At 35.8% G+C, this 26,905-nt stretch overlaps 1 protein-coding gene across 7 annotated transcripts in view; it reads left to right on the top strand.

Moving 5' to 3' along the window:
- Positions 1 to 26,905, top strand: part of BRAF (B-Raf proto-oncogene, serine/threonine kinase) — a 159,305-nt gene that overhangs the window by 118,953 nt on the left and 13,447 nt on the right. For 4 of the 7 annotated variants that reach the window (XM_082400293.1, XM_082400298.1, XM_082400297.1 and 1 more), the window contains 4 exons: positions 12,311 to 12,357; positions 13,162 to 13,280; positions 17,044 to 17,175; positions 23,542 to 23,676. In XM_082400293.1, the coding sequence (XP_082256419.1) occupies positions 12,311 to 12,357; positions 13,162 to 13,280; positions 17,044 to 17,175; positions 23,542 to 23,676 (433 nt within the window). Of the gene's footprint in view, positions 1 to 12,310; positions 12,358 to 13,161; positions 13,281 to 17,043; positions 17,176 to 23,541; positions 23,677 to 26,149; positions 26,201 to 26,905 lie in introns of all 7 variants that reach the window. The other 3 variants (XM_082400292.1, XM_082400294.1, XM_082400296.1) reach the window with 1 other exon arrangement.

Here is a 26,905-nt window from a genome sequence, read left to right as displayed (position 1 = left end):
TTAGAAGCTAGGAAGCAGATGGAGAAGTGATAATGGACATAGTACACCCAAAAAAACTAAATTATTAACTGACTGTGGAAAAATGGAAACCAACCTGATTTGTACCACAGAATTCTCAAGTCTCAAGAATTGGCACTGTGAGGTTATCTCTGGAGGAGGAAGAGTACAGAAATGAAAAGGCCTGTCTGAAATGTTTCTCTAAATCCCTTCTCCTGCTCTGTGCCACTGGGTAGATACCCCATCCCTACCCTGGCAGTACACTGGAAATGTATCCTCTGGAGAGGGGAGAAACTCTCTGGACCCAGGACATAGGGGGAAATTGGGGCGGGGGGGGGTGGTGGGTGACTGCTTACTGAGTGATGAACAGAGAGTTCCCCAGTACTCTCTTTTCATTTGCTTCCCGGACTGCTGGCAGCCAAACCTTCCCCTTCAGGCAGGACATTGGAAGAGTTTTGTCTGAGGAATCTTATCAGCCAAGAGTAAAGACCCAAAGGTAGTGATATCAGGGATTCCACCTAGATGGGAGTACATGGGAGTTCAAAAACAAGAAGCCCATCTGTATGCTCAAAGCTTTCCGTAGCCTTTTAGTCTCAATCTGAGTAAAGACAAATTATCTCTCAATTACCAGACATCAGAGGGAAAGTCTCTGATGCCAGTGAGAGAGAACAAATGGGGGAAAAGGCAACTAGGAATAACAAACACAATGCAAGGAGAAGAGATACCCACCCCCCCAAAAAAACCCTATCAGTTTTCTCAGAGATAAAAGAAGATTTTCTATCTATGAAACAAGAACAGATGCTTTATAAGGAACATTCAGATAACAATTTAAAATGTTAAAAGTGCTGATATTTACAGTACACTGGAAATTACTTTCCTTGCAATTATTAAACTTTTAAATGTCGGATTCCTCTTCCCTTGTCTTCCACCATCATTTCACAAAGAACAGAATAGGCTAGATGTAGCTGACCAGTAACTCCATAGACTATTTAAATAGCTGCTTAATAATGTACTTCTGCACAGCCCTCATTTCAAAATAGTCTGCCCCCTGCATGATTTCCAGATGCTGTTGAAAGTGATCTTTTCTACTTTGCAAAATTGACTCTAAAGTCACAGGGTATAAGCAGAATAAGAGCATCCTATCTCATTGTATAAAGTACTAAGGTCACAGTCATTCATAAGATAAAAACTTTAGTAATTAGGAAGGTTGAATCATTGGGACTTTCAAATATGTCACTTTTATTGGATTATAGAATATAAGCACATGGTGAATGAGTGACATTTCTCCTGTGTGGTTCTGTTCTCTCTCTTCAGTAAAAGATCATTTCTGATTCCTAGGTTAACTTTAAGAGAGCAGAGCTATTCTAGTGTTAGATAGTTAAAGACTCACTCTTAGGAATCAGGGTTCATGTAGTATGTTTATCATCTTCTCACCTGATAGTCATTGATTCAGCCTAAGGGCCAGGGTATTTTAAAGAATAATGTTAACTAAAGAAATTTCAGGGCTCGTCAGTCTATCGTGCTGTTTCTTTGCAGGACTTTTCGTTTCAGTCTAATATTTGTTTATAATTTTAAATTTAGCTTTATTAGAAAATTGACTAAATGTTAAATCAAGGAGGCACAAAGAAAAGGTTCTGGTCTGTTGTTTACTCACAGGAGTGTTATATTCTGTATATAAGGTGATTAAAAATAATTTGGGGATAAATCCTCACAATTTACTTTTTAAAATAATGAAGCGTATGCCTCCTTTTACTCATAAGTAAACCTAGTTACAGGAAAGATAGTAGGATGAATTGAAGCTGAGAAGATGGTGAACATGTATTAATGATTGAAAATAATTCTGAGTAATCGAAGAATTATTATAGCAAACGTCATTTTCTGGTAGACAAAAACAGTAATTGAGAGGAGGATGCTGATAATCACAAACAATGCAAATTAAAAGAAGTACACTATGTTCTACCCACTGGAATTGGCAAAATTCCTCAATTCTGGCAAGGTTAAGTGTTGATAAAGGTTAGGGGAATTGCTTACTGGGACACTCCTGATGCAACCAACCACCCTGGGGACATTTTGGAAGTATCTATTAAAATGTAAAGTGTCTGGTCTACTCCCAAGAAACACCAGCTTTTGTTCCAAGAGATGTGTATAGGAAGAGATGTATTACAGGAAAATATATAATAGTGGAAAATTGGAAACATAAATGTCCATTAGTAGAGGGCACCTATGTGCAGGGAAAGAATACGTAGCAGAAATGAATAATATATGTGTCTACATCAGCTTTACAGCATGTCCAATGAGAAAAGCAAGCTGTAGCATGAGACCATTTAAAATTTCAAAAACAAAACATTACATATATATTTTTTAAGTCTTACATATATGTATGTAGAAGTATTAAAGCAAAGATTAGAAGGTATATGCCAAGCTCAGTAGTTGTTGTCTCCAGGAATGGCAAAAAGGGGTCAAGATGGGGATAGCTATCAAGGAGAGAGGGGCTTTAGCTTTACCTATATAAAGTTCTCGTGGTTTCTGGCTTTTAATTAAAAAGATTCTACAGTTGTGTTTTACTTTCACAACCTTTTTACAGGTATAAATTTTTTAAAAAGACAGGAGGCAAATGTGTAAAAATTTAACAGGGTAAAGTATGGTGAGAATAAGTGATTTCTACATTAGCCTTTGTTGCAGTTTTTCTTAATTTCAAAATATAAGGTATTATAAGGAAATACATAATCATTATAGAAAATTTAGAAAATGTAAACATAAATAAGCACCAATACTCCACTGAGAGAGAAGTACCATTAGTGTTTTGATGTGTAGTATTGTGTATCTTTTCAGAATTCTGTATTTTAATACTGTATACAGTGGTTTGTTGTTGTCGTTTTAAATATGGAATCACACTGGTTTTACCTTTTTTTTTTTACTTGCTCTTATTTTAGACATCTTTACTGATCAATAAATATTATGTTCTGACTCCAGCTCTGATACTACTAGTAACTCTTTTTTTTATACCAACTATGTTTTGTGGTTTGTTTATATACAGTGATATATTTAGCAATTACATAATACTTTGTGCCAGACACTGTTCTGTGTACTTTATATATACCATCTCAATTAATCATCAACAACCCTGTGAGGTAGATCCTATTATTATCCCCTACTTACTGATGGAGAAACTACAGTTTAAAAGGCCAAGTGACTTGCCGCAAGCCTTTTGGCTTCAGAGTGTATTTCCTTGAACTCTACACTGTTCTGCTTCTTCAGTTTAGTCAATCCTTTCAACACCTCAAGTGGGCCCTTAATGCCATGCAGCAATCATACTTTCCCTTCCCTGGTTTTTCGCTCTTCCTCTCTCGTAGACACTGTCATACTTCCTTTATCCTCAGTTCTCCAACACCTCTTCTCCAAGGACTGTCAGCTGGTAACCTTGCTTGCCGTTTCACTAAGAAAATTAGAAGCACCCACCACAATATCTACCTACCTGCCTACATTCGTGCTCAGTTTTTCTGTTTGATCACTAAGAGTAAAAGCCAGTCCTTCAGTTTTGTGCACTAGATTCCATCCCCTTTCTCCTACTCACTGACATCTTTTGAGTGGCTCTCTCCTGTACATTATCAGATTTTCCTTTTCTACTGGATTTTCTCCCATTTTAAAACATCTTTCTTATCATGCACATTTGGAAGAATGTTGACAATTGTTGAACCTAGGTGGAGGGCACCAGGGTATTTATTGTACTCTTCTTTTAATTTTTCTCTATGATTAAAAATTTTCATAATAAAAAAGTTGTGGAGGTCCCTTCCTTGATCCCACTTCCCTCTGAAGCTATCACCTCATTCCTCTTGTTTCTTTTATAGTAAAACTTCTCAACAGAGTTGTTGATATGCACTCTCTAATTTTCTTCCCTCCCCTTTTGTCTTGGACTCCACTCCAATCAGGCTTTTTTGCCCCTGACACTTCACTGAAATATCTCTGAATAAGATAATTACCATGGTGCTAGATCCAAGGGTTAAATACTCAGTCCTCAATCTTTTTGACCCATCAGAAATATATAATGCATTTGATCACACTCTTTTTCATGAAACCTCTTCTTAATCCTTTAAACTCTACCACCTGGGAGCCTTTTCAAATGACACATTTTAGGCACCACCCCAGATCTCCTGAATTGAAGACTACATTTTAACAAGATCCCTAAGTGATTTGTATGCATACTAAAGTTTGAGAAGCACTACTTTAAATCATATTCTCCTGATTTTCCTTCTCCTTACTGTCTGTTCCTTCTCAGCTAGTTCTTTTTCAACTCCTAACCTCTCTAAATATTGGAATAGTCCAGGGATTACGTTCCTTTGGTAATCTCATCCAGTTTCATGAGTTAAAATACCATTTAATTACCTTTTCTATTCCAGTCTCCAGCCAGTTCATTTCCTCTGAACTCCAGACTGTCATATCTAACTGTGTGCTCAACATCGCTTGATTGTCTAATGGACATCTCAAATTTAACATGTCTGATTCTGAGGTCCTGATCTTTTTCCTCAAGCCTGCCCTTCCGACAGTCTTTTCATCTCAGTAACTGGCAACTCTATTCTGAGGCTGCTTATGCCTGACATTTTGTACTTAATTTTTGACTCCTTTCTTTTTCTCATACCGTACAACCAATCTATTAATCAACTCCTGTTAGCTCTATCTTTAAAGTATATCTAGACTCTTAACAGCTTCTCATCACCTATTCTGCTATCACCCTGATTCAAGCCACAGTTATCTCTTGGCTGCATGAGTGCCTTGCTTCCACCCTTACCCACCTTCGGTTTGCTCTCAGCACAGCAGCCAGAGGGGTCCTTTGAAGACTTTGGTCAGATTACGTTGCTCCTCTGCTCCTCCAGTGTCTTCACATTTCATGCAGAAAGGAAGCCAAAGCCCTTTATAATAGTCCTTGTAATGCGACCACCACCACAACCCTCCCTCCCCGACTGCCGATTTTACTACCTCTCTCAGCTCATTCACTACTCTTCTCCCTCTTGCTCTTTCTGTTCCAAGCCAGTTTGCCTTCTTTGCCATTCTTAGAACATGGGAAGTACACACCTGCTGTAGGACTTTGCCCTTGCTGGTCCCTCTGCCTGCCGTGTTCTTATCCCATATCTGCATGACTCCCTCCCCTCCTTTGGATCTTTACCCAAAATGTCCTTTGAAAAGAGGCCCTCCCTGGCCTAAAATTACAGCCCCTACAACTTAGCATTTTCTGTCTCCCACCTATAGAACACAGTATATTCTACTCATGCATCTTTTTTATTTTCTATCTTCTATACTAAAATGCAAGCCCCTTGAGGGTAGGGATTTTCTGCCTTATCTCCAAGACTTAGAACAGTTGTTGCTTAGCACATGGTGGGCTTTCAATAAATATGTGTTAAATAAATGAAAGAAAGAACCTGTGAAGGTGAACATAATTATTATCTCCATTTTACAGGTTAGGAATCCAAAGCTTAGAGAAATTATGTCATGTACCCAAGGTCGTATGGCTAGTAAGTGATACAGTTGGAATTCAAAGTGAAATCTGTACACTCAAAACCCATGCCCTTCCCACTATGCCTCTCTGGTCATGTCACTCAGGTCCTCTGGGCTCTGGTTTTCCCATCAGCATAAGTGGAATTATTGCCTTTTTGCTTGCCTCACAAAGAAACACAAAGGTTATAAAACCAAGTGATGTAAAAATATCCTGAGAACTTGAAAATGCTTTACATGTACAAGAGGGTGATAGTAATTCTTTGTTTTCTTATAGAAGTTTTACAGTTTTTGCTTTTAGTTTTAGTTCTTCAACCCACTTCAAATTGGTATGAGGTAAGGGTTGAAGTTTTTTTTTCCTCATACAGATATCCAATTGTCCCAGCAACATTTGTTCAAATATCTATCCTTTCCCACATTGAGCTGTCTTGCTCTTATAAATAAACAAATATCATGCTTCTGATCTTATGTATTTGGGCTTATGAATGCTTGAAGTGAACTTAAAAAGAGAATAGCATAGTTTTTGCTATTCCATCAATATCATGATATTCCATGTTTACAATACATCCTCATTTATTCTCTTCAGGCCAGTGTTGTACTTAAACTATGATGAGAATATTTTCCAAAGAGGGATTATACCCTCTCTAATGCAGGTCCCAGCTAGGAAACAAAAAAGACATACGAATATCATATTCATGGACTAGAAAACTCAATATTGTTAAGATGTCTGTTCTTTCCAAATTGATCTATAGAATCTATAGGTTCAGTGCAGTCCCAGTCAGAGTCTCAGCAGGATTTTTTTGTAGAAATTCACAAGTTGATCCTAAAATGTAAATGGAAATGCAGTGGCTAGAATAGTCAAGACAGTTTTGAAAAAGAACAAAGTTGAAGGACATTTAGTGTGAGATTTCAAAACTTGCTATAAAGCCACAGTACTCAAGACACTGTGATACTGGCATAAGGATAGACGTGTGAGTCAACAAAACAGGAAAGAAAGCCTACAGATATATCTATTATGTCTGTGGTCAGTTGTCTTTTTTTTTTTTTAACCAAGATGCTAGGGCAATTCATGGAGAAAGGATAGACCTTTCAACAAATGTTGCTGGGACAACTGTATATCCATATAGGATAAATAAATAGCCCTTTCCTGATACAAGGCATGAATATTCATTCAAAATGGATCACAGACCTAAGACTAAAAGCTGAACATCTAAAACTTCTAGAAGAAATATAGGAGAAAATCACTGTAGCCCAAAGATAGGCAAAGATTTCTTAGGACACAAAAATTAAGAACCGTAGAAGAAAAAATTCGTAAATTAGACTTCATCAAAATTCAAAACTTTTGCTTTTCGAAAGACATTGTTAAGAAAATGAAAAGACAAGCCACAGTCTTGAAGAAAATGTTTGCAAGATACATTATCTGGTGAAAGAATTGTATCCAAAGCATATATAGAACTCTTACAATTCAGTAAGTAATAAGACAAACTACCCAATGAAAAAATGGGCAAAAGATTGGAGTAATTTATTAAATAATATAAAAGAATGGCAAATAAGCAATGCAAAGATGTTCAATATGTTAGGCATTAAAATAGACAAGGTTCCACTGCACACCCGCTAGAATGCGTATAATCAAAGCCAACAATACCAGGTTTATTAGCAAAGATGCAGAGTAACCAGAATTCTTATACATTGCTGATGAGGATCTTAAATGGTACAACCACTTCGGCAGTTTCTTTTAAAATTAAAATTACCATATGAGCAATTCTAATCCTACTGATTTCCCCAAAAGAAATGAAAACAAGTCAACAACAAAGATTTGTACATGAATGTTTATAGTATGTTATTCATAATTGCCAAAAAACACAACAACCCAAATGTCTGACAGGTAACTGGGTACGTTGTGGTTTTTCTGTACACTTTTAATACTGCATGCAGCCAGTGTGTGAATCTCAGGGTCATGCTGAGCAAAAGAATCCATATGTTTTTGTTTATGTGAAATTCTAGAAAAGGCAAAACTAATCGCTAGTGACAGAAATCATTATCAATGGTTGCCTGAGCCTAGGGTGGGTGTTATTAATTGCAGAAACGTGTGAAGAAACTTCTAGGGGTGATGGATATCCATCTTGATTGTGGTTGGTCTTTAGACAAGTGTATATATATATGTGTTTGTGAAAAACTCTTTAAACTGTGCATAAAAATTGAGTGCATTTTGTGTTGTATACTAGTTATACCTCTCAATAAATTTGATTTTTTTAACGCGAGAGAAACTGAAAAATCTAAGTAAAAATAGAATTTAGGCCACTATAGAGCACAACTGAAAAATGTGTGAACTCCATGTATTAAGGATTTTAATTATTTTAAAGTGATAAATGATTACTGACTACGCAGGAGTAGCAGAATGGCATTCCCTTTAGTCTTGCTCACTTTTCCACATTGTGATTATGAGGGCTTGGAGGGCAACAAAGTAGAAGGGAGACCAGAATTTGGAACTGTATTTGGATAAAATAACACCTTGTCACCACCGTCACGCATACCAGTCCAGTCAACCGCTAAATTCTCTGTTGGTGTCAGAGGAGAGATTTAGCTTGCTGTGTGAAGACTGATGAACTTTTTTGAAATTGTGTAGCATTAGATGAAAGAGGACTGAAGTGCTAATGTCTGTGTAGGCCAGTCGTTTGGTTTTAGAAATAGTTGAAAATACAAGAAAATGGCAGCAAACTTGAGTGAGAGATACTTGAGGCTTTTATAAATAGACTAGACTGGTAAATGCCTGCACCTACAGATGGTGTAGGCATAGTATTTGAATTTCAGCAAGGTATTTGAATAATATCTCTCATGATATTCTTGAGGATAAGATGGAGATATGTAACAAACATGAAGAATTTAACTAGGTTCATAACTGTATTATTGTCATACCTGAAGCTCTTAAGCTAGGAGATTTTTGTCCTCCTCTTGAATATGACTGCGTATTTACAGATAACTTAGATGAGGGCATCATTAGCATGCTGATCTTTTATAACTTATTTTTTAGTGAAAACTAAAATTTTAATAAGCTGAAATTATAGGTCATGTCTACAAAATATGAAATCTTATCCAAGTCCAAAAAAGAGAAGTATACAAATGTAGGATGGGGGAAATGGTTTTGTAGGAGCAATGCAAGAACAACAACTCTCTAGGGTTGTAACTGAATATAATTTTAATAGGAGTCAGTAGAGTGACTGTGGCTGCCATAATAATAATGGCTGACGCAATAAACATTTTTTCCCTCTGTAAGGAAGATGAAGATGAATTTGGGTTTTGTTTTTGTTTTTTCTGTTTTTTGAGATTCCAAATGTAAGTGAGATCATATACAGTATTTGTCTTTCTCTGACTTATTTCACTTAGCATAATGCCCTCGAGATCCATCCATGTTGTCATAAATGACAGGATTTCCTTCCTTTTTTTATGGTTTATTCCTGTGTGTATGTATGTGTGTATTACATTTTCTTTATCCATTCATGGACGCTTAGGTTGTTTCCATGTCTTGGTTGTTGTGAATAATGCTGCAGTGAACATGAGAGTGCAGATAACTCTTTGAGATCCTGATTTAAATTTTTTTGGATATATATATACCCAAAAGTGGGATTGCTACATCATATGGTAATTCTGTTTCTAATTTTTTGAGGAAGCTGCAGTCTGTTTTCCATAGCAGCTGCACCAATTTATATTCCCACCAACAGTGCATAAGTATTCCCTTTACTCCTCGCCAACACTTGGTATTTCTTGTCTTTTTGATAATAGCCATTCTAACAGATATGAGGTGATATCTCATTGTGGTTTTGATTTGCATTTCCCTGGTGATTAGTGATGTTGAACACCTTTTCATGTATGTACCCGTTGGCCATTTGTATGTCTTCTTTGGGAAGATGTCTATTTTTAAAACTAGATTGGGTTTTTTGCTACTGAGTTGTATGAGTTCTTTATATTTTTTGGGTATCCCTTTATCAGATATATGATTTGCAAATATTTTCTCCCATTTGGTAGGTTGCCTTTTCATCTTGTTGGTGGTTTCCTGTGCTGTGCAGAAGCTTTTTAGTTTGATGTAGTCCCACTTGTTTGTTTTTGCTTTTGTTGCCTTTACTTTTGGTGTCAGACCCAAACAACTTGTCATCAAGTCCAATGTCAAGGAGCTTACTGCCTATGTTTTCTTCTAGGAGTTTTATGGTTTCAGGTCTTACATTTAAGGGGAGGATGAAGATGAGAATCTCACTCTAGTTTGTGTCGATCAGATCAAATCTAGAGCATTGTATTTCCTTTCGGGGCATCATATTATGGTCTGAAAAGAATGTTGAAAAGCTGAATCTTGGATAAGACCTTGGAAGAAGCAGCGTAGAGAACAGATTTTACTGGATGATTTGCCAGCTTTAAGATTAAATTGAGTCTGTAGATGGACACTTTTTCTTTTACAAGGAAGGAGACTCCTAACGGAAACCTATCAAGAGAATGATACTTAGTTTATAGCATGTTTTTTCTTTCCTGCTACTTTTATAAACTTATAAGGTTCTCCTTAACATCTTCGAAAGGTAAGAAGGAGGTCCAATTTAATTGTCCTATGTAGTGGATAGACTTTTGCATCATCTGTAGCAAAGTCAGTTTATTCTTGTTCCCGTCCTTACCCTCAACCAGTTATGTGGTTTTTGGTGTCTTCCATTGTAACTGGTTGGTGCTTAGGAAATTATGGTTTAGTGTCAGCCTATATAGAATTACTTAGGGTAGTAATTACTCTGGAATATTATGTAGGGATTGAGGTATGATACCTATCCCATTTTTCCAGCTGGGGACTTTAGGTCTCTTTTCTTTCCAACCTTCCATTATATAGACCTGGATTTCTGTTCTTTTGCTGCTTTTGTTATAGAAGTGTTACAGAAAGAGTTTATTAAATGAGATATAAGTTAGTAAAGCAATTTCTAAACAATAGAGGATTACACAAGAATAAAGTAGTGTTATTTCAAGTTGCAGCTATATGCAACTTTGGCCTATAATAGATTTATGCTGTTTATGGTTATATCACTAGCTCAGCCATCATATTTATATCTTGTTAATTATCTAGTACTTTCCTGGTCAGAAATTTTCTCTCTTCAACCCTCTAGTTACATTTCTGTCTACCTTATTCTTGCTGTATTTCTTTGCATCAGATTTGTTGAAAGGATTGACACTATCCATCAAGAAATGCCTTTATCTTCCCATCTTATAACTTCATCATGCCTCCATATTTTCATGTATACCATCCATTTGTTGTTGTTATTGTTGTTTTTAATTTCAAAGGAAACAGAATGTCTTTTCAAAGACCAACACGTTATCTGTGCACTAAATACCAGACTGAAGCACTGAGCTCCACCGCCAACACCATCACCTGTCCCCTTTTCTTTCTAATGAGGATAAGGTTTCCCCATCTTGGAACAGCTTTTGATTGAGACTCATTTTTCTCCATCTGTTTTTTACCTTTGTTTGTCACTGCAGAACTTTTTAAGCAAATGAGACCTATGACATCATGTTTTTTTTAATGGAAGAGTGACAATGTGATGTAGTATATCAAATGCTAGGCCTAAAAAATCATAACAACAAGATAAGTTCAGATTGTGATAAATGCTGTGAAGGAAGTAAACAGTATCATGTAAGAGTAATTGGAGGAGAAGGAGTTACTTGTATAAACAAGTAATTTTAAATGAAAATTTGGTCTGAGAAAAAATTTTGAGATCTTGATCTCTGGATGAGAAAATTTAATTGAAGATGAGAAAGCATAAATAATAAACTTAATTATTTGCAAATTTTCCATTTTTAACAGTGTTCATTACATAATTTTGATTATATCATTTGAATTTTAAAGTTTTACTTTAAGGCAAAATTTATTTCCTAACAGTCATTGTTAGATTTCAGAAGTCTCATATGTCTGTTCTTTCCAGTATTAAATGAAGAAAAATAACCTTGACTAGGACATTATATGCATCTCATTGTAGTTGATTCAACAGATATGTATTGAATACCTGCCACATGCCAGGCACTGTACTAGGCACTGGGGATAAACAGAAGTAAACTAGACACAGCTCTTTCCCTCAATAAACTCAACTGAGACAGTTTTTAGGGGTAACAGATGATTTAAACTTATCATTGACTTTGAAATAGATTCACTGTGTCCATTACATTAGAAAGCTCCTCGCTAGTTTTAAGAAGGTATTTTAAGAATATATAATTCTACTTTTAAAAATGGTTTTATTTTATCAAATGGAGTTTATATTCCAAATAGAAAGTGAACATAGGCAGGTGAAAAAAATACATGAATCAAACTGTTAAAATAATTACTACATAACTGAACAGGGGAAAGAAAGATCACTTGTGGTTGAGTCTTGGGAAAGCTTCACTTAGGAGTCATAATGTATATGGAATCTTAAAGAATAAGTATGATTCAGTAGAGAATAGAATGAAAGCTGATTTGGTGTGAGAGGGGAGCATTGGTCACAGGGGTGGGATTAAATACCAAGGTATACTTAAAGGACCTGGATAAATAGGCTTGACTGGAGTGGAAGGTTTGTATTGGTAAATTGTAAAAGATAAAGCAAAGTCTTTCAATAGAAAAGATTTTGGTTGTACCATAATAGTAATATGGTCCTAAAATCCTTAGTTCACTTGTAGTCTATTTTACTATTTCTTATTTAAAGGGGTTATGTACAGTTTGCAGTTGTATCATGATTCTAAATAAATCTTTATTTACACCCCTAAATGTGTTCTATAGATACTGAGGCCAGAGTCTTTAGCTCTACTCAGGTTAAAATGATGTTTTGTTTTTCAGTTACTTACACGCCAAGTCAATCATCCACAGAGACCTCAAGAGTAATAGTATCCTTCCTGAATTTGTCTGCGAAGTTTGAAAACATCCTGACCTTTTCTCCTGCATTTTATCTTCACATTATGTAAAAACAGTTTTCATGCTAAGTTCAATAATACACTGTAAAGGGAATTAATAAATGGGTTTACACAAGAGTATAGTAGTACAAGGTACTACAACCTGCTTTTGGTTTTTGAACAATTGACCATTACAAAAAAACCTATCAAGTCATTATGATAGTAGGACTCTTTGATTGCTTGTTTATGTTCTATAAGCACCATAAAATGCATAGTTTTGTAGCTATCTACTAGTTTCTTTCAGTGCTCTGACCTTGCTCAGTGGTAGTTGAGATGTAACTGAAGGCTCTACATTATATAACAATGAGGTGAGAAAAACGTAACGTTTCTTCTTCCATAAGCCCAGATTAAGATCCTGTCTGCCTGTTGCCTTCCTTCATTCCAGTGAAGAGCCTTTACAGCTTTCCCAGCAGTGCCAGAAAGATATTTGGGCCTACATTACTAAAATCTAATGGGAAAGTTTCAGTGTCTCCCATAAACTTAGGAAAACATCTCACCTCATCCTACCACATTTCAAGCACCAAATATCTTAAAAGCAGGTCACAGAGTCCAAATAACACTAATTATTTTTAAAACATATTTATTAACTTTAAAAGGAAATATGAAGTACTATACTTCTTTAAAGAATATCATAATATATAGAATTATAGAAATTAGATCTCTTACCTAAATTTTTCATAATGGTTGCTTTGATAGGAAAATGAGATCTGTTGTTTTCCTTTACTTACTACACCTCAGATATTTTTCTTCATGAAGACCTCACAGTAAAAATAGGTGATTTTGGTCTAGCCACAGTGAAATCTCGATGGAGTGGGTCCCATCAATTTGAACAGTTGTCTGGATCCATTTTGTGGATGGTAAGAATTGAGGCTATTTCTCCATTAATTAAATTTTTGGACCCTGAGATGCTGTTGAGTTATTAGAAAGTCACTGAAGATTTCAACTATAGTATTTTCATAGTTCTCAGTATTCACAAAAATCAATGTTGATCTTATTTTATATATAAATAGATTTTAACTTTTTTCTTTATCTTTAAAAAGAATATTATGAAACCAGTTTCAGTATATTTCAAACAAAAAGTGTATTTTATAAACACTGTTTAAATTTTATTCAGATTGTCTCTTTAAAATATTTTGTGTTCAGAATGTTCTGTGTATCCTGTTTCAAAAAAAAAAGTATGCAATTTAAGCAAGTGTGATCTGCAGCCATTATTAAGGTTTCAATAAAAGAATTACTCCCTTTAAGAGAGAGGCTGTTTCACAATCTTATTTAAGCCTAAATTGGAAAGTTACTGTCTTTAGACTAGAAAGAACCATATAATTATGGGCAGCTGGGAAAGGAAAGACAAAAAGAAAAATGAAAGGTAGATTTTTAACACTGTCGGTTTTGTGTGCCCTGCATAGCTCTTTCTTTCTCTTTCTTTATTCCTATTTCTGCTTTGCGGAAAATAAGAAAGAGAAGTTATAAGAGAAGGGAACCAAAACTTCTGTGCAGTTACTTTTAGCAGGCTGTGAAAAGGGCAGCATAGGATCATTTTCTTAAGCCAGCCATTCTCTGGAGGGTCCTTAAGACCCTTTCAGAGGTCCCCAAGGTCGTCCTGTGTGAAACTAGATTTTTCTTCATATTCTTTAACACATCAGAGCAGATTGAATGCATAAGCAAATATGTGACTCTAGCTGGCTGCTGTTAAACCAGTCAGAAAGAATTGCAGGGACTTCCCTGGTGGTCCAGTGGTTAAGACTCCACGCTTCCACTGCAGGGGATACGGGATCAATCCCTGGTTGGGGAACTAAGATCCCACATGCTGCACAGCGTGGCAAAAAAAAAAAAAAAAAAAGAATTGCAGTACTATTCTTCTCACTAAACTTTGTTTTTGAAAATACAGTTACTTTTCATTAAAAAATGGGTGATCTATGGTAACATCTAATGACTGTTTTGTTATTTAAATTAATAAATATTTTAACAGTTTCTCAGTTAAGTTTTAATATGATGAATATCCACAGGTATAATCCACATAAACAGAAGCTTCTTGGGGTTGTCCATAATTTTTAAGACTGAAAAAGAGTCCTGAGACCAAAAAGTTTGAGAATGTCTGCTCCAAGCTGAATACAGGGTGTCCCAAAACTCTTAGTGCAGCTTTAAGCTTTAAATAACTGAATCTGCAGTAAGACTTTGGGACACCCTGCTGGAAATAGAAAAGCTGCAAGGGCTTTCAAAGCCACATTTGCCTAAATTCCCTGAACTTATCCGTAGCAGTTCCATAGAGAGAATTCCAAGGTAGGATTCTGAATTAGTCAAGATACGCCTAGGGTTAAATTTGGCCATGATTTCTTTTAATAATAACTGGCATTAGAGTGGCAAGGTGGGAAGGGGCGGCACTGGACTTGGAGTCAGAAGGTCTGTACTCTCGTGCTCTGTTTGACTCTTGCACGTTTCTTGACCTCCTCCAAGTCTCTCCATCTTTAACATTGGGTTGAACTAGTGGATTTTGAATGCATTTTCTTAGGTTTAGTAATTAGAGTTAGCTATATTTTTTTCTTCAATATATGTTTGTTTTAATAAATAATTATAAACAAGAAGCTAATTAATAATTGTAATCTGGATCTCAGATACCTTTAAGACATATACCATGTAACAAAGATAACAATGTATCCTAAGGGGGAGAGAAATTGCAAAACCTACAATTATAAAGAAACAATTGTTACATGTTTTAAAGGTGTGTTTATTTTAACTAGTGCCGGGAAAGTTAGGCTCAGTCAAGTCTCCAGATTTGTCCTTTTCCAAAAACCTTGGCTTATACAGTTTATAGACTATTATACATGAAGGTTTATATTTTCTTTTAATTTCTTTTTTGTTGATACCTGGGTAGATGGGTTCATCCTTTATTCCATCAAGCTGCGTTTTAAGACAAGAGATTAGTCAGTAGTACACTTAATTGTTGAGTAAAATCCATTTGGGTTGATATTGCCTTCAGAAACAAATATGGTATATCCATAGACTAGGAGAGAAGAGTTTGTTCAGAACCAAAGGTTATGTAATTCTCTGAATTATTTACAATAGTATTCTCAACCTTGCTTTATTTATATCTTAAAGAAGAAAAACTTCTGTGAAAATTTTTACAAATTACTAAATTGAAGATAAATCATGCGTTTCTTATAAATAGATCCCATACGACCTTTCATCAAACCATCTACCAACAACAGTGAGGTAAAACTAAATTTTAAAAGGGTAGTTCTTACACTGTCCCTCACAGAAATTGTGTTCTGGCTTTGAAAATTATGTCTGTATCATAACCAGCCTCTTATATTCTGGCTTGTTCATTACATCACAGTTGTATGTGGTTTATTTTGTGCTGTACTACCAAGAGCAGTTATCAATAAAAAATATGACAAAAGCAAATAGATACAACCTTCTTCACTGCACGCTCCCCCAATCCTTTACTCTCATCTGGATCTCCCACACATCTTTCATCAGTGGTTCTCAACCTTGGTTGGACATTAAAGTCATCTGGGGAACTATAAAAACTCAAAGTTGAAGCTGTTCCCATCCCCAGACTCTGATGGTATATTATTGGGCTAGAATGTAGTCTGGATGTTGAGAGGTTAAAGGCTGCACAGGTGAGTCTGTTTTGTAGGTGAGGCTGGATGCTGTTACTGCCTGCCTTGTGAGATAGCCTGACCTGCCTTACCCTGACCAATAACCAAGAATCTTGTCCCAGGTCTTTCATTTTTGCAGTTAGTCCTGGTTTTGGTATCAAATTAATGTTTTCACAAAGTTTTATTAATACTCTGCAGTTTCTCTAATTTCTTCCAAATGAAACAATACAGAAGATGCAAGGTGAAAGAACTCCTTTAAGCTAATATTTAACCAACCGTTTATTGTATTTCATGTAAACAGCTAATAAGAAATCTAGCTATAGAATACAGTGACTGAAATGTGTGAAAATGTAACAAATATGATTAGGTCTGTATCTTTGCCCAAGAAGCAGCAGCCAAAAGATTCTTTATACCATCTTCTACTAAATCTACCTATTGTCTATTGCTTTTGTTAATAAAGCATCCATAGCATATTTATACCGCTTTTGGAGGCAAGAAAGGAGTTTGAGTTTATCAGTCTTAAAATTTTACCATTATTGTCTAAGGTGCCCTGAGATAAGGAGAATCATTTGTACCAATGGGAAAACTTAAATTCTAAGGTGATTACCATAGTGGTTGTGCTACTTCCAAACATCTCATAACAACAGGTCTAGTATTTCTTTCCTGAATCAGGAATGGAAGGTAGGAACTCACTCTTGATAGGGTAAGTCATGGGAAAAATTCAAATGGCAGTGATGGTATTTTGTGCAGAAAGAGGGCAGCTGATAAAATTATAAAATCTTAATAATGTATATGGAATCTCAGCTAGTACTGCCTCTCTCAGAGTTTACAGAGCATTTTTTTACGTTTATCTTTCATAATCAGTTTTATTTCTTTGGCCATAAATAAGAGAATTGATTATATATTACATGGGTTATTTAATGATAAAAGCATTGTTCTGGGAATTATAATAGTTTGGTTTTCAGTCTTTATTCAGTTGATGTGAAGAATAAACAAGAATATTTTTCTTTTTATGTTCTACCAGGCACCAGAAGTAATCAGAATGCAAGATAAAAACCCATATAGCTTTCAGTCAGATGTATATGCATTTGGGATTGTTCTGTATGAATTGATGACCGGACAGTTACCTTATTCAAACATCAACAACAGGGACCAGGTAAATATTTACCATCTCTTGAGGTTCATTTTTACTGTTTGTAGAAAGGCTCCAGTTCATTGTAGAAAAGAGGTATTGGATCCTGGGTAAGCATGAAGGATAGATCTCTTGATCTTTGTCACCAGTTTTAGAACCTTTTGTATACTTTTGGCAGTAATAGCAGCATATAAGGCCTTTCCTGGAAATACCATGCTTAAGTCTTGTAGTGGAGTGAAACTCCTCATCTTCTGTCTAGAAACTAGAGATGCAATAATGATTATACCTCATGCCTCTTGACCATGGTACAGTTAGAAGAATGAGCTCTGCTGCTACAGCATCTGGGCTTATCCCTTTTGCTCTATCACAGATGTGCTATCTGAGCCAGGTACTCAGCTCTGAACTTCTTTACATCAAATCCTTTTGAAATTATTAAGATTTCTCCATACTTCTTAAATTTTTAAAACTAGGTAAATGAAAGGACTGTTACATCATGCTTTCATTTTTCTGTGGTGAGAATTCAAGTAGGAGGGAATTTTTTACTTCTCTCTTCCTAAAAGTTCCTGTTCTCTGTTCCTTACCTTCCAAAGTATCAACATAGCCTCGTGCAGCTCTTTGCCTTTTCGATCCCAGCCACATTAAATTCACCTAGTCTTTTAATACTGGCCAAGAAAAATGAATTGTCTTTACTGAAATTACCTCATATACCTCAACATTTTAAAAGTGCGTGTGTGTGTGTGTGTGTATGTGTAGAGAGAGAGTTGCAGCAATTACACTGTTAATATATTAGAAAACAATAGTTGACCATATAAACTGTGATTAAATAATATTTATACATTATACTGTGATGCACATGTGAATCACCTGGATAATTTGTTTAAAAAATGGAGATGCTGAAGTAGATTCTGATTCAGTGGGGTGGGTCCAAGCATCTGCATTTTTAATAAGTTTGACAGTTGTTTCTGATACATACCAAAGTTGAGAATCACCAGTGTAAAGAATCTTCAAAAGCATGAATGTTTTATGTGTTTGATCATAACCTCCCAACCTAATGAAATGATAGTTTTTAATGTATAAATATATTACTTCATTTAGTAGTGTTTTGGTCAACAGTTCAACTCTCAGTCTTTTTGGTGATACTAAAGCTTTCTGAAGATACTGAGTAGCTTTCTCACTAAGAACTTATAACTATCATGTGATATCAGAGAAGTAATCTAAGTTGTCATATACTTTGCATATGCTTATTGAATCACCATATGACCCTTACCCAACAGTGGTATTGATTCTCTATTTTGAGAATTTTAAAAATGACTGCCTTTCTACATAAGTCAGCATAAAACTAATTTTTTAAATTGCTGTTTGGTCTTTCTAACTACTTTCATAGCTTAAGAATGTTGGATTATAGCTTTAAGTGTTAAAAAGAAATCTATGACCTGGCTTCTGATGATCTGATCTTTTAAGCCTCCATGAAACTTCGATTCAGGATGGACCAAGATAGCAGCTAAAGAACATAATTGAAACATTGCACTTAGTGTACTTGTGACAGATCCTAGATCACTGAGATGATTGATTTGATGATGGCAGTCTGAAGAACAAGATTGTCTCTAATTTAGCAGCTTCATGTGCTCTGCCTTTTACAGTCTTATTAACTCAGCCATACAGCACAATACCCCATGCCGTGTTTAATTTTCCTATGCATTCTGTTCTTCTAGAGGAATTACGAGGGAATTTTAGTTCAGTTTTAGTTGATTTATCATAGAGACTACAAATAATAAAAATTTATGAACCTAAGATCTGGATGAAATCCATTTGTCAGTAAATAAGTTTATTTTAATAAAATAATAAAGCTATATTATGGAAATAAGTAGTAGTGTCTCCAAAATATGGAAAAAGCCTCCCAGAGTTCTGCACTCATCCACTTCTTGGCATTTTAGGTGCTTTGTCCTCCATGGGAGTATAATAAATGATGTGGCAAGGGCTTACTCTCCATGAGAGAAGTAAGTGAGTGACCAACAGAAGGGTAAGGCCTTTACTAGTTAATTCTTTCTGGTAGTATAGTTAGAGCCTTCTGGAATATGCCAGTCTGAAACCAAGTATTTGATGAAGAAAAAGGATATGAAAGAATTATATACTCTTCCCATCATCCCCATTCTACTTCATTACCTTCTAGTCTGCTTTCTTCAAGTGGCGCTTTCCATGGAACTCCCTCTTTTGAATCAGTAACTCTAGTCATCCTCAGTGAAGTAACCCCCAGGTACTGTTCCATCCATCTCCTTGATTTGATTTTTCTTTCTCTCATACTTTGATCTCCATGGCTCTCAGATTGGACTTCTGTTTGAAAATCTAGGAATATTCTTTTTTTTCCGTGGGAGATGGGACAGCTGCTTCATTACCATATAATATGGTAATGACCCATGCCCCTACACTCTCACCCCCCCATAGTCTGAGGTGGCAGGTTTTGCCTGTAAATTCAAGGCAGGACTCTGGTAAAGCAGTGTGATGTAATGGCAGACCTTGGACTCATGACCTGCATGACCTGGCCACTGTACCTCTCTAGGTATCTTTTTTTTTTCAATTATTAAAAATAAGAGAATGAACTAAAGAATTCCTTACAGTTACAAAGATTGAGTTCTTTCCTAAAACAGGTTTCTTAGTTCCTTGAGGGATGACCATCCCTATGTTACTTTGCAGAGTAGCATGACTTTTTACTTCACTTACCCTAGTGCCGAAAGTCTGAGAAATTGCTTTGTCATTTTTCCCCCTCTTTATCATTCTGTTTTGCTCTCTTTCAGTGCAGCTTCTTTACTAAATTGGGATTAATAATGTGCTCAATTAAGCTAGGTATATTGGCTTTTTTTTAATTGGAGCAGACGTGCTGTGTCATCTTAGAAGAAAATAACAGATAACATTTATTATTTCACGTGAATTCCAGTTATCATTGCTATAACAAACCACCTAAAACATAGTGGCTTAGACAAATTGTAAATCTGCAATTTGGGCTTCTCTCAGCGTGGAAGGTTTTTCTCTATTTCACATGGTATTATTGGCTGTGGTAGATTCACTGGGTGTTAAAGGATCTACTTCCAAAAATGGCTTGATCACATACCTGAGAAGGTATGTGACCAGTTAGCCGTGAGCTGGAAGCTTAATCTTGGCCAAGGGCCAGGGGCCTCAATTCTTCTCGACGTGGGTCTTTCTGTGACGACTTTTTCACAGGAAACTTGGACTTTCTCACAGTATGGTGGCTAGGTTCTAAGCACAAGATCTCAAGGAGACAGAAAATGATAATAAGTACCAGTGTCTTATCAACATGCAAATTATTTTATTTTAATAAAAAAATTTTGATATCTACTGTCTGCAAACGCTGTGAGATATAGAAGGATGCAAAGCTGAATAAAACACAGGCTGTGCTCTCAGTTCTGTTGAGGCAGTGCAGGCGGTGCAGGGGGTGATGTTGAGGACGAGCAGACCTGTGCTCCAGTAACACAGAGGAGTGAATGAAGGGGTAGGGATACCAGCAGTGCGGCTGTAGATTGAGAATGACAATAACCAGTCCCAGAATTTCAAACTGAGCTATAGATTTTGTAGTATAAGTGCCACTTGAATTTTCTATCCATGAATTACATTCAGGAAAGACCTTTCCTTTAAGCTTAAATAGTTACAAAGAATGTAATTTCCAGTGTATTATATTGACATTTCAAAAAAAAAAAAAAAGAAAAGCATTATATCATTCTTTTAAATGTACCAAATAAAATCTAAATGTCATACTGATTTGATTCTTACCATCATCACTTGTTTAAAAAATAAAAAACCTCTTCATTAATTTTTGGAATTTTACATGGCTCTTTTTTTGTCTCTAAATTATTTGTATCCTACTTCCTCCATAGAATTTTTTCCCTAATGTAACATTTTTATGCTCTAAACCCTTTTATTGATCATTCAGATTATATCTCTGCAACAAAAAAATGTGCTTAAATTTAGAAGTAAAAAAATTTTTCCCAGTGACTTTAGGCTCTGTTAACTTTTTTAATTCCAAATTATGCTATTAATAATTACTGAATATATAACTGATGAGAATAACATGAGTTTTGATATAAAGAAACAGGTAAAATTTTATTGGAAATGTGTTTCTTTTTTTTTTAAATTCACGTTCTTTTATTTATTTATTTATTTATTTATGACTGTGTTGAGTCTTAGTTTCTGTGCGAGGGCTCTCTCTAGTTGCGGCAAGTGGGGACCACTCTTCATTGCGGTGCGCGGGCCTCTCACCATCGCGTCCTCTCTTGTTGCGGAGCACAGGCTCCAGACGCGCAGGCTCAGTAATTGTGGCTCACGGGCCCAGTTGCTCTGCGGCACGCGGGATCTTCCCAGACCAGGGCTCGAACCCGTGTGCCCTGCATTGGCAGGCAGACTCCCAACCACTGCGCCACCAGGGAAGCCCAGAAATGTGTTTCTTAATGAGCAACATGGGGCTTTTGTTTTCTCTTCAGTTCATTTATTTGTGAAAAATATGACTTTTGCTAGAATAAGCTGGGACTTAGTATCAGTCCTTCTCCTAGTTTTATTTTTAAAGAAGTAAGTGCTGAGGAATATTGTTCAAATAAATAAGAATATGGGAAAGTCAGGAGTTTTGTTATAACCACATGCAGAGTTCAGCAGACCACCTTCAGGTTCAGTAATTCATGAAGTCTTATAGAACTCACTGAAAGTTGTTAATACTCACGTTATGGTTTATTAAAGCAAAAGGATACAGATTAAAATCAACCATGGGAAGAGGCACATAGGGCAGAATCCAGGAGAGTTTCACATATGGAACTTCCAGTGGAATTGTGGCCAGCACTAAATTCTCCTGGCAGTCATGCGTGACAACGTGCAGGAAGTATTGCCGACCAGGGAAATTCACTGGAGCCTTGAGTTATTGTTGGGCCTCAGTCACATAGATAACAATTGACCACCTCTGTTGTTGATCTTAGTTTTTAGCCCCTACAGAGGTCAAGCTGATACCATATAACTTAAAGCCCCCTCTGTAGAATCACATTGATAGCATAGACTATCTGACATGACCTTAGACTCCCAGATAAACAAAGGCACTCTTACCAGGCAGGACATTCCAAGGGCTTAGGGATTACCTCCCAGGAGCCAAAGGCAAAGGCCAGCCCTCTCTTTGGGCAAGATTAATTCTTTACCGTAACCATATCACTGCTTATTTGAACTCATTTCTATAGCATACCAAAAATTATATAATAACTTGTCATTTAAAATTATTTTAACAATCAGCTGACAATTCAGTTAATTTTGCTGAAAGCAAAGAATTGGAAACCAACTGTCTTGCAAAGGGATTTGCTACCCATTCATTAGAGTCCAGTTAGACCAATATTTGGAAGCGTCCCTTTGGTACCCTCAGCAGTGTTACACCCTGACGCAGTGTGCACGGTAGTTAAATTCCATATAGGTAAAAGGTGTGCCTTTTGTAAAGGGGGAGAAGGGCAGTTGTGACAGAGGAGATGGAAAGGAGGTTAAACTTTACACCTTCACTTTAGTGGTGCTTGGGCAAATCAGCTTATAGTTAAATAAGGGTTATTACAGCACCAAACAAGAAATAACATAAAATAGAATATCAAACTTGACTGTTCTTAAAATTTATCAGTTCTACCCTGTAGCCGGGGATCTCTGACTGGCTCTCTCCACCTTAGCCTCTAGTCTGTCCCTATTGAACCTATTCCCTCTAAGATCAAAACGCCTCTCTCTTCTGTGACACCTAAGACTGCTAACATCTGTCTCTGCCCACTTCAAAAGAACCACAAGTCAGAAAATTAGAAATGTAAGAAATCAGAAAAATTATAAATCTCTGTACCCAGGGAAGACAGGCTTTTTACTTTATTAAACATAAGATTTTAGTTCCCAGTAGCTTTACCTTCCCTCGGGAGGAGGCTCTGATTCTCAGACTTATATAACTAAATGCCCCATTAGAGTTTCCTCAACAAAAGAATTTAAGATTCAGATGCCAAAACAACTGTTAAAAAGGTTAACTATTTTGGTTCAGTAGAAGAGGCACGACCCCGATCTGTGTTTCGGAATGATTACTATCAGTGGGAAAATGGATTGGATAAGGGGAGACTGGAAGCATGCGGAGTAGTTAGGAGACCTTTGCAGCAGTCCAGGCGCCACGAAGATTTCACCTTGCAGCACATTAAGTATTGATTCCCCACAGTCTATGGTATATAGGAATCAGGGTACTAGTAGCATTGTGTTTTTTAACTTTCTATTGAAGTGTAACGTACATACAGGAAAGTACATGTCATAAGTGCACAGCTTGTTGAATTTTCAATGTTTATATATTTTTCAACTTATCTACAAGGTTATATGATTTGCCTTTTTTTTCCTCCCCAGATAATTTTTATGGTGGGACGAGGATATCTATCTCCAGATCTCAGTAAGGTACGGAGTAACTGTCCAAAAGCCATGAAGAGATTAATGGCAGAGTGCCTAAAAAAGAAAAGAGATGAGAGACCACTCTTTCCCCAAGTAAGAAAAAGCTTTGTGTTACCTAGAAGGACAGACTAATATGCTGATGCAGATTTTTAAGCACTTTTTAGAGCACAGTTTGTATTTTACGGATTTGGATTCCATGGGATTATGTGCAGACTCCAGATAAGTAAACACATAAAGGTGATTTTATAAAGGTTGAACAGTGGTACACCTAAAAACTTAGGATCCCAATACAAAATATTCAGAAAGATTTTGCTTTTGTCTAGCAGTTCTCAAACTTCTTGGTCTCAGAACTGTTTTCTACACTTAAAAATTGTTGAAGAACCCCAAAGACCTTCTGTTTATGTAAGTAGTAATGCCCATTTTAGAAATTAAAAATACGTTTTTTTAATATTTATTTATAAATTTATTTAAACATAATAAAACCATTACATGTTAAATAATGTTTTTATGAAAAATAGTTATATTTTCCCAAACAAAAAGTATTTAGAGAAAAGTGGCATTGTTTTAGACTTTCTGCAAATCTCTGCAAAGAGAAGATAGCTGGATTCTCTGCTTTGCATTCATTATGTTGCAATATCTTACATTATATAGCCTCTGAAAACTCCACTTACACTTGTAAAATAATGACAGTAAAAAAGGGAAATAATATCTTAGTGCTAGTATAAAAATAGTTTTTCTACAGACTACACTTTGTGCACTGCTACCTTTACTCTTCTTGAAGGTAAAATAAACAGGTTGCAAGCATCCCTTTAATGTTAGGTTTTTCTGAGGGGCATTTTTACCTGGGGCAAAAAGAAAAGGCAACTGTTGGTACTGTCTGCCGTTCTCTGATTCTTGGAAACTTTCCATTGTTTTTTATCTTTTCAAGTTGGAAGGCTAAAGCCCTCAATTTAATAATCTTTCATAAGCCTCATGAACTGGAACTAAGTACCTGAACAGTCTTAGAAAGTTTAGCTGTAGTAGATATTGTAATATAAATTCGGTGTTTTATAATGCCTAGAAAATCATGATAGCGCTGTATAAATCTGTCCTGATGAGTCAGTACAGTTTTCAGGTGGGAAGTGCTGACTCCCATAACTCAGCTACCATAATTTACTGACGTGGTCCTTTGTGAACGCTCTCAGTCCTAGCTCAGTTTCTTAGAAGTCAGTGTTACGGGAACGTGTGACTCTTTTATCCCTATCTAAAGAATTAAAGATAGAATCTGTGCTTTTAACAAGTCTCTCAGGGGCTTGTCCCAGAGCAGGGAGGGGAGGCTGAATGGCTGCATGGGTAGTTGTATGTTTTACATATTGGAATTCTGCGTTACTGTTCCTTTGAGGAAGAGTTGGGGTTTTTTTAACCCAGAAAACCACTGGTTTAAGACCATCAAAGTAAACGACCGGTATTGTTGGCCACTGTGAGCAGGACTCTGCACCATGTTCTCTTTTCACATCCCAGGTGCTAGGGTTTCCTATTTAACGTGGTTGATGTACATTAATAATGCAGATTATATCCTTAGGCTTACTTTTCAAATGGTATTAAAAGGGACAAAATGGTCATATTTCTTAATATAAGTAATATTTTATTCTTTTCATGGTATCAGAAAATGAAATTCATATATGAGTATTCCAGATTATTAAAGGCTGCCCCTTTTATTTTTAAATTTTCATTACAGGATGTCTCTTCACTCCATACACAAACATAAATTTCAGATGGCTAAAGGTTTATATGTAAAAAACAAAACTATAAAATAACAAATCATTTTTATAACCTTAAGGTAGGAAAGGCTCTCCTAAGCAAGAGGCAGAATCCAGAAGTTATAAAGGAAAAGGTTAGCAGGTATGACTACATGAAACATTTTTAAACTTCTATATAGTAAAAATAATATTGAAAGAAAAACACTGAGAAAAATAATTGTAGCATGTATAATAAAGAGTGTTTATGTTATACAGAGGACTCCTACAAATCCATAAGTAAAAGGTAATCAAAAGAAAATCAACAAAGAATATGCACTGGTGATTCACAAAAGAAGTACAAATGCTGAATGAACTTAAGCACAGGATGTTAGGAATAATAACATCAGTGATAATCAGTAAAATGCAAAGTCACAACTGTGAAATACATTTTGATTTTGTCTCTGAGATTGACAATATCCAGCATTGGGAACAATGTTGGGAAGTAAGGAAGGAATGTTGGTAAGAATGTAAATTGGTTTGACCTTTTTTGAAAGGACTTGGTAGACGCCATAAACTTAAAATATATATACCTTTTGCTCTGGTAATTCCACTCCTGAAAATTTATGCTATATGCTACAGAATCTGCCCCCACAGGTATCCAGATAAAGACTGTTAACTGTAATTGGAAAAATTAAAGACATAAAGATCAAGGTATCTCTCTGTAGATGGCTTGGATGTCAGTGAGGGGAAAAGAAAGCAACGCAGAAAAATGTGTACTGTGATACCACTTTAAATGGTGGTGAGGGAGGGGATGGGCTCTGTTTTCATATGTGCATGTTTATGCATAGGAAAGGTCCAGAAGAAAGTATAGACTCTTTAACAGTGGTTACCCCTGGAAGGTAGGATTCATACTTTTCTGTATTTGAATTTTTATTTGTGTGTTATGCTTATAATTTTAAAAATTTTGTAACATTGCTTCTTTGCCTTCTTATACTAATCATTATACAGATTACAGTTTAACTTTAAAAAAATTTTTGGTAGCTGAGAAAAATAATAATAGTAGTATATAATGTGTATAATACTACTATATAGTATATAATCATAGTAGTAGTAATAATGGCTGCTAAAGTTTTATTGAGTACTTACTATATACCAGGCATTGTGCCAAGCCCTTTATATGTATGTTTCATGCATTATCATACTGTATGCCTTCAAGAGTCATAACCTGTTTCTTTGTACCTTAAAAATGTGCTGTATTTCTACATTTTGTGCATTGGTGTCTACTTGTAGAGTTTTCCTGTCTTTTCTTTCACTTATGGGTATTCATCTGTCACTTCTCACTCCTGTGGCGCTGGCTTTCTGGGTCATTGGGGCCCTGTTTTTAATTATGTGTGTGTAAGACATTTCCCATTACTAAATTTCTTTAAAGAATAAGTTGCTCTAATGGTTCTGTTTATGAAGGTATATAGTGCTTTAGTTATTTATGCTCCATCTTCTTCCCAAAAGGGACTTGTGGTCTGTGAGAAATAGGTATATAATTGGTTTTAAAATTTTTTATTATTTACTGTTTCAAGGCTGGCAAATGATCTAAAATTATAAAATGT

This window comes from Balaenoptera borealis (assembly GCF_965194805.1).
Source record: "Balaenoptera borealis genome assembly, chromosome: 7".
Lineage (NCBI taxonomy): Eukaryota > Metazoa > Chordata > Mammalia > Artiodactyla > Balaenopteridae > Balaenoptera > Balaenoptera borealis.
Note: the sequence above shows the minus strand (reverse complement) of the source record. Positions and strands in the feature narration are given on the sequence as shown.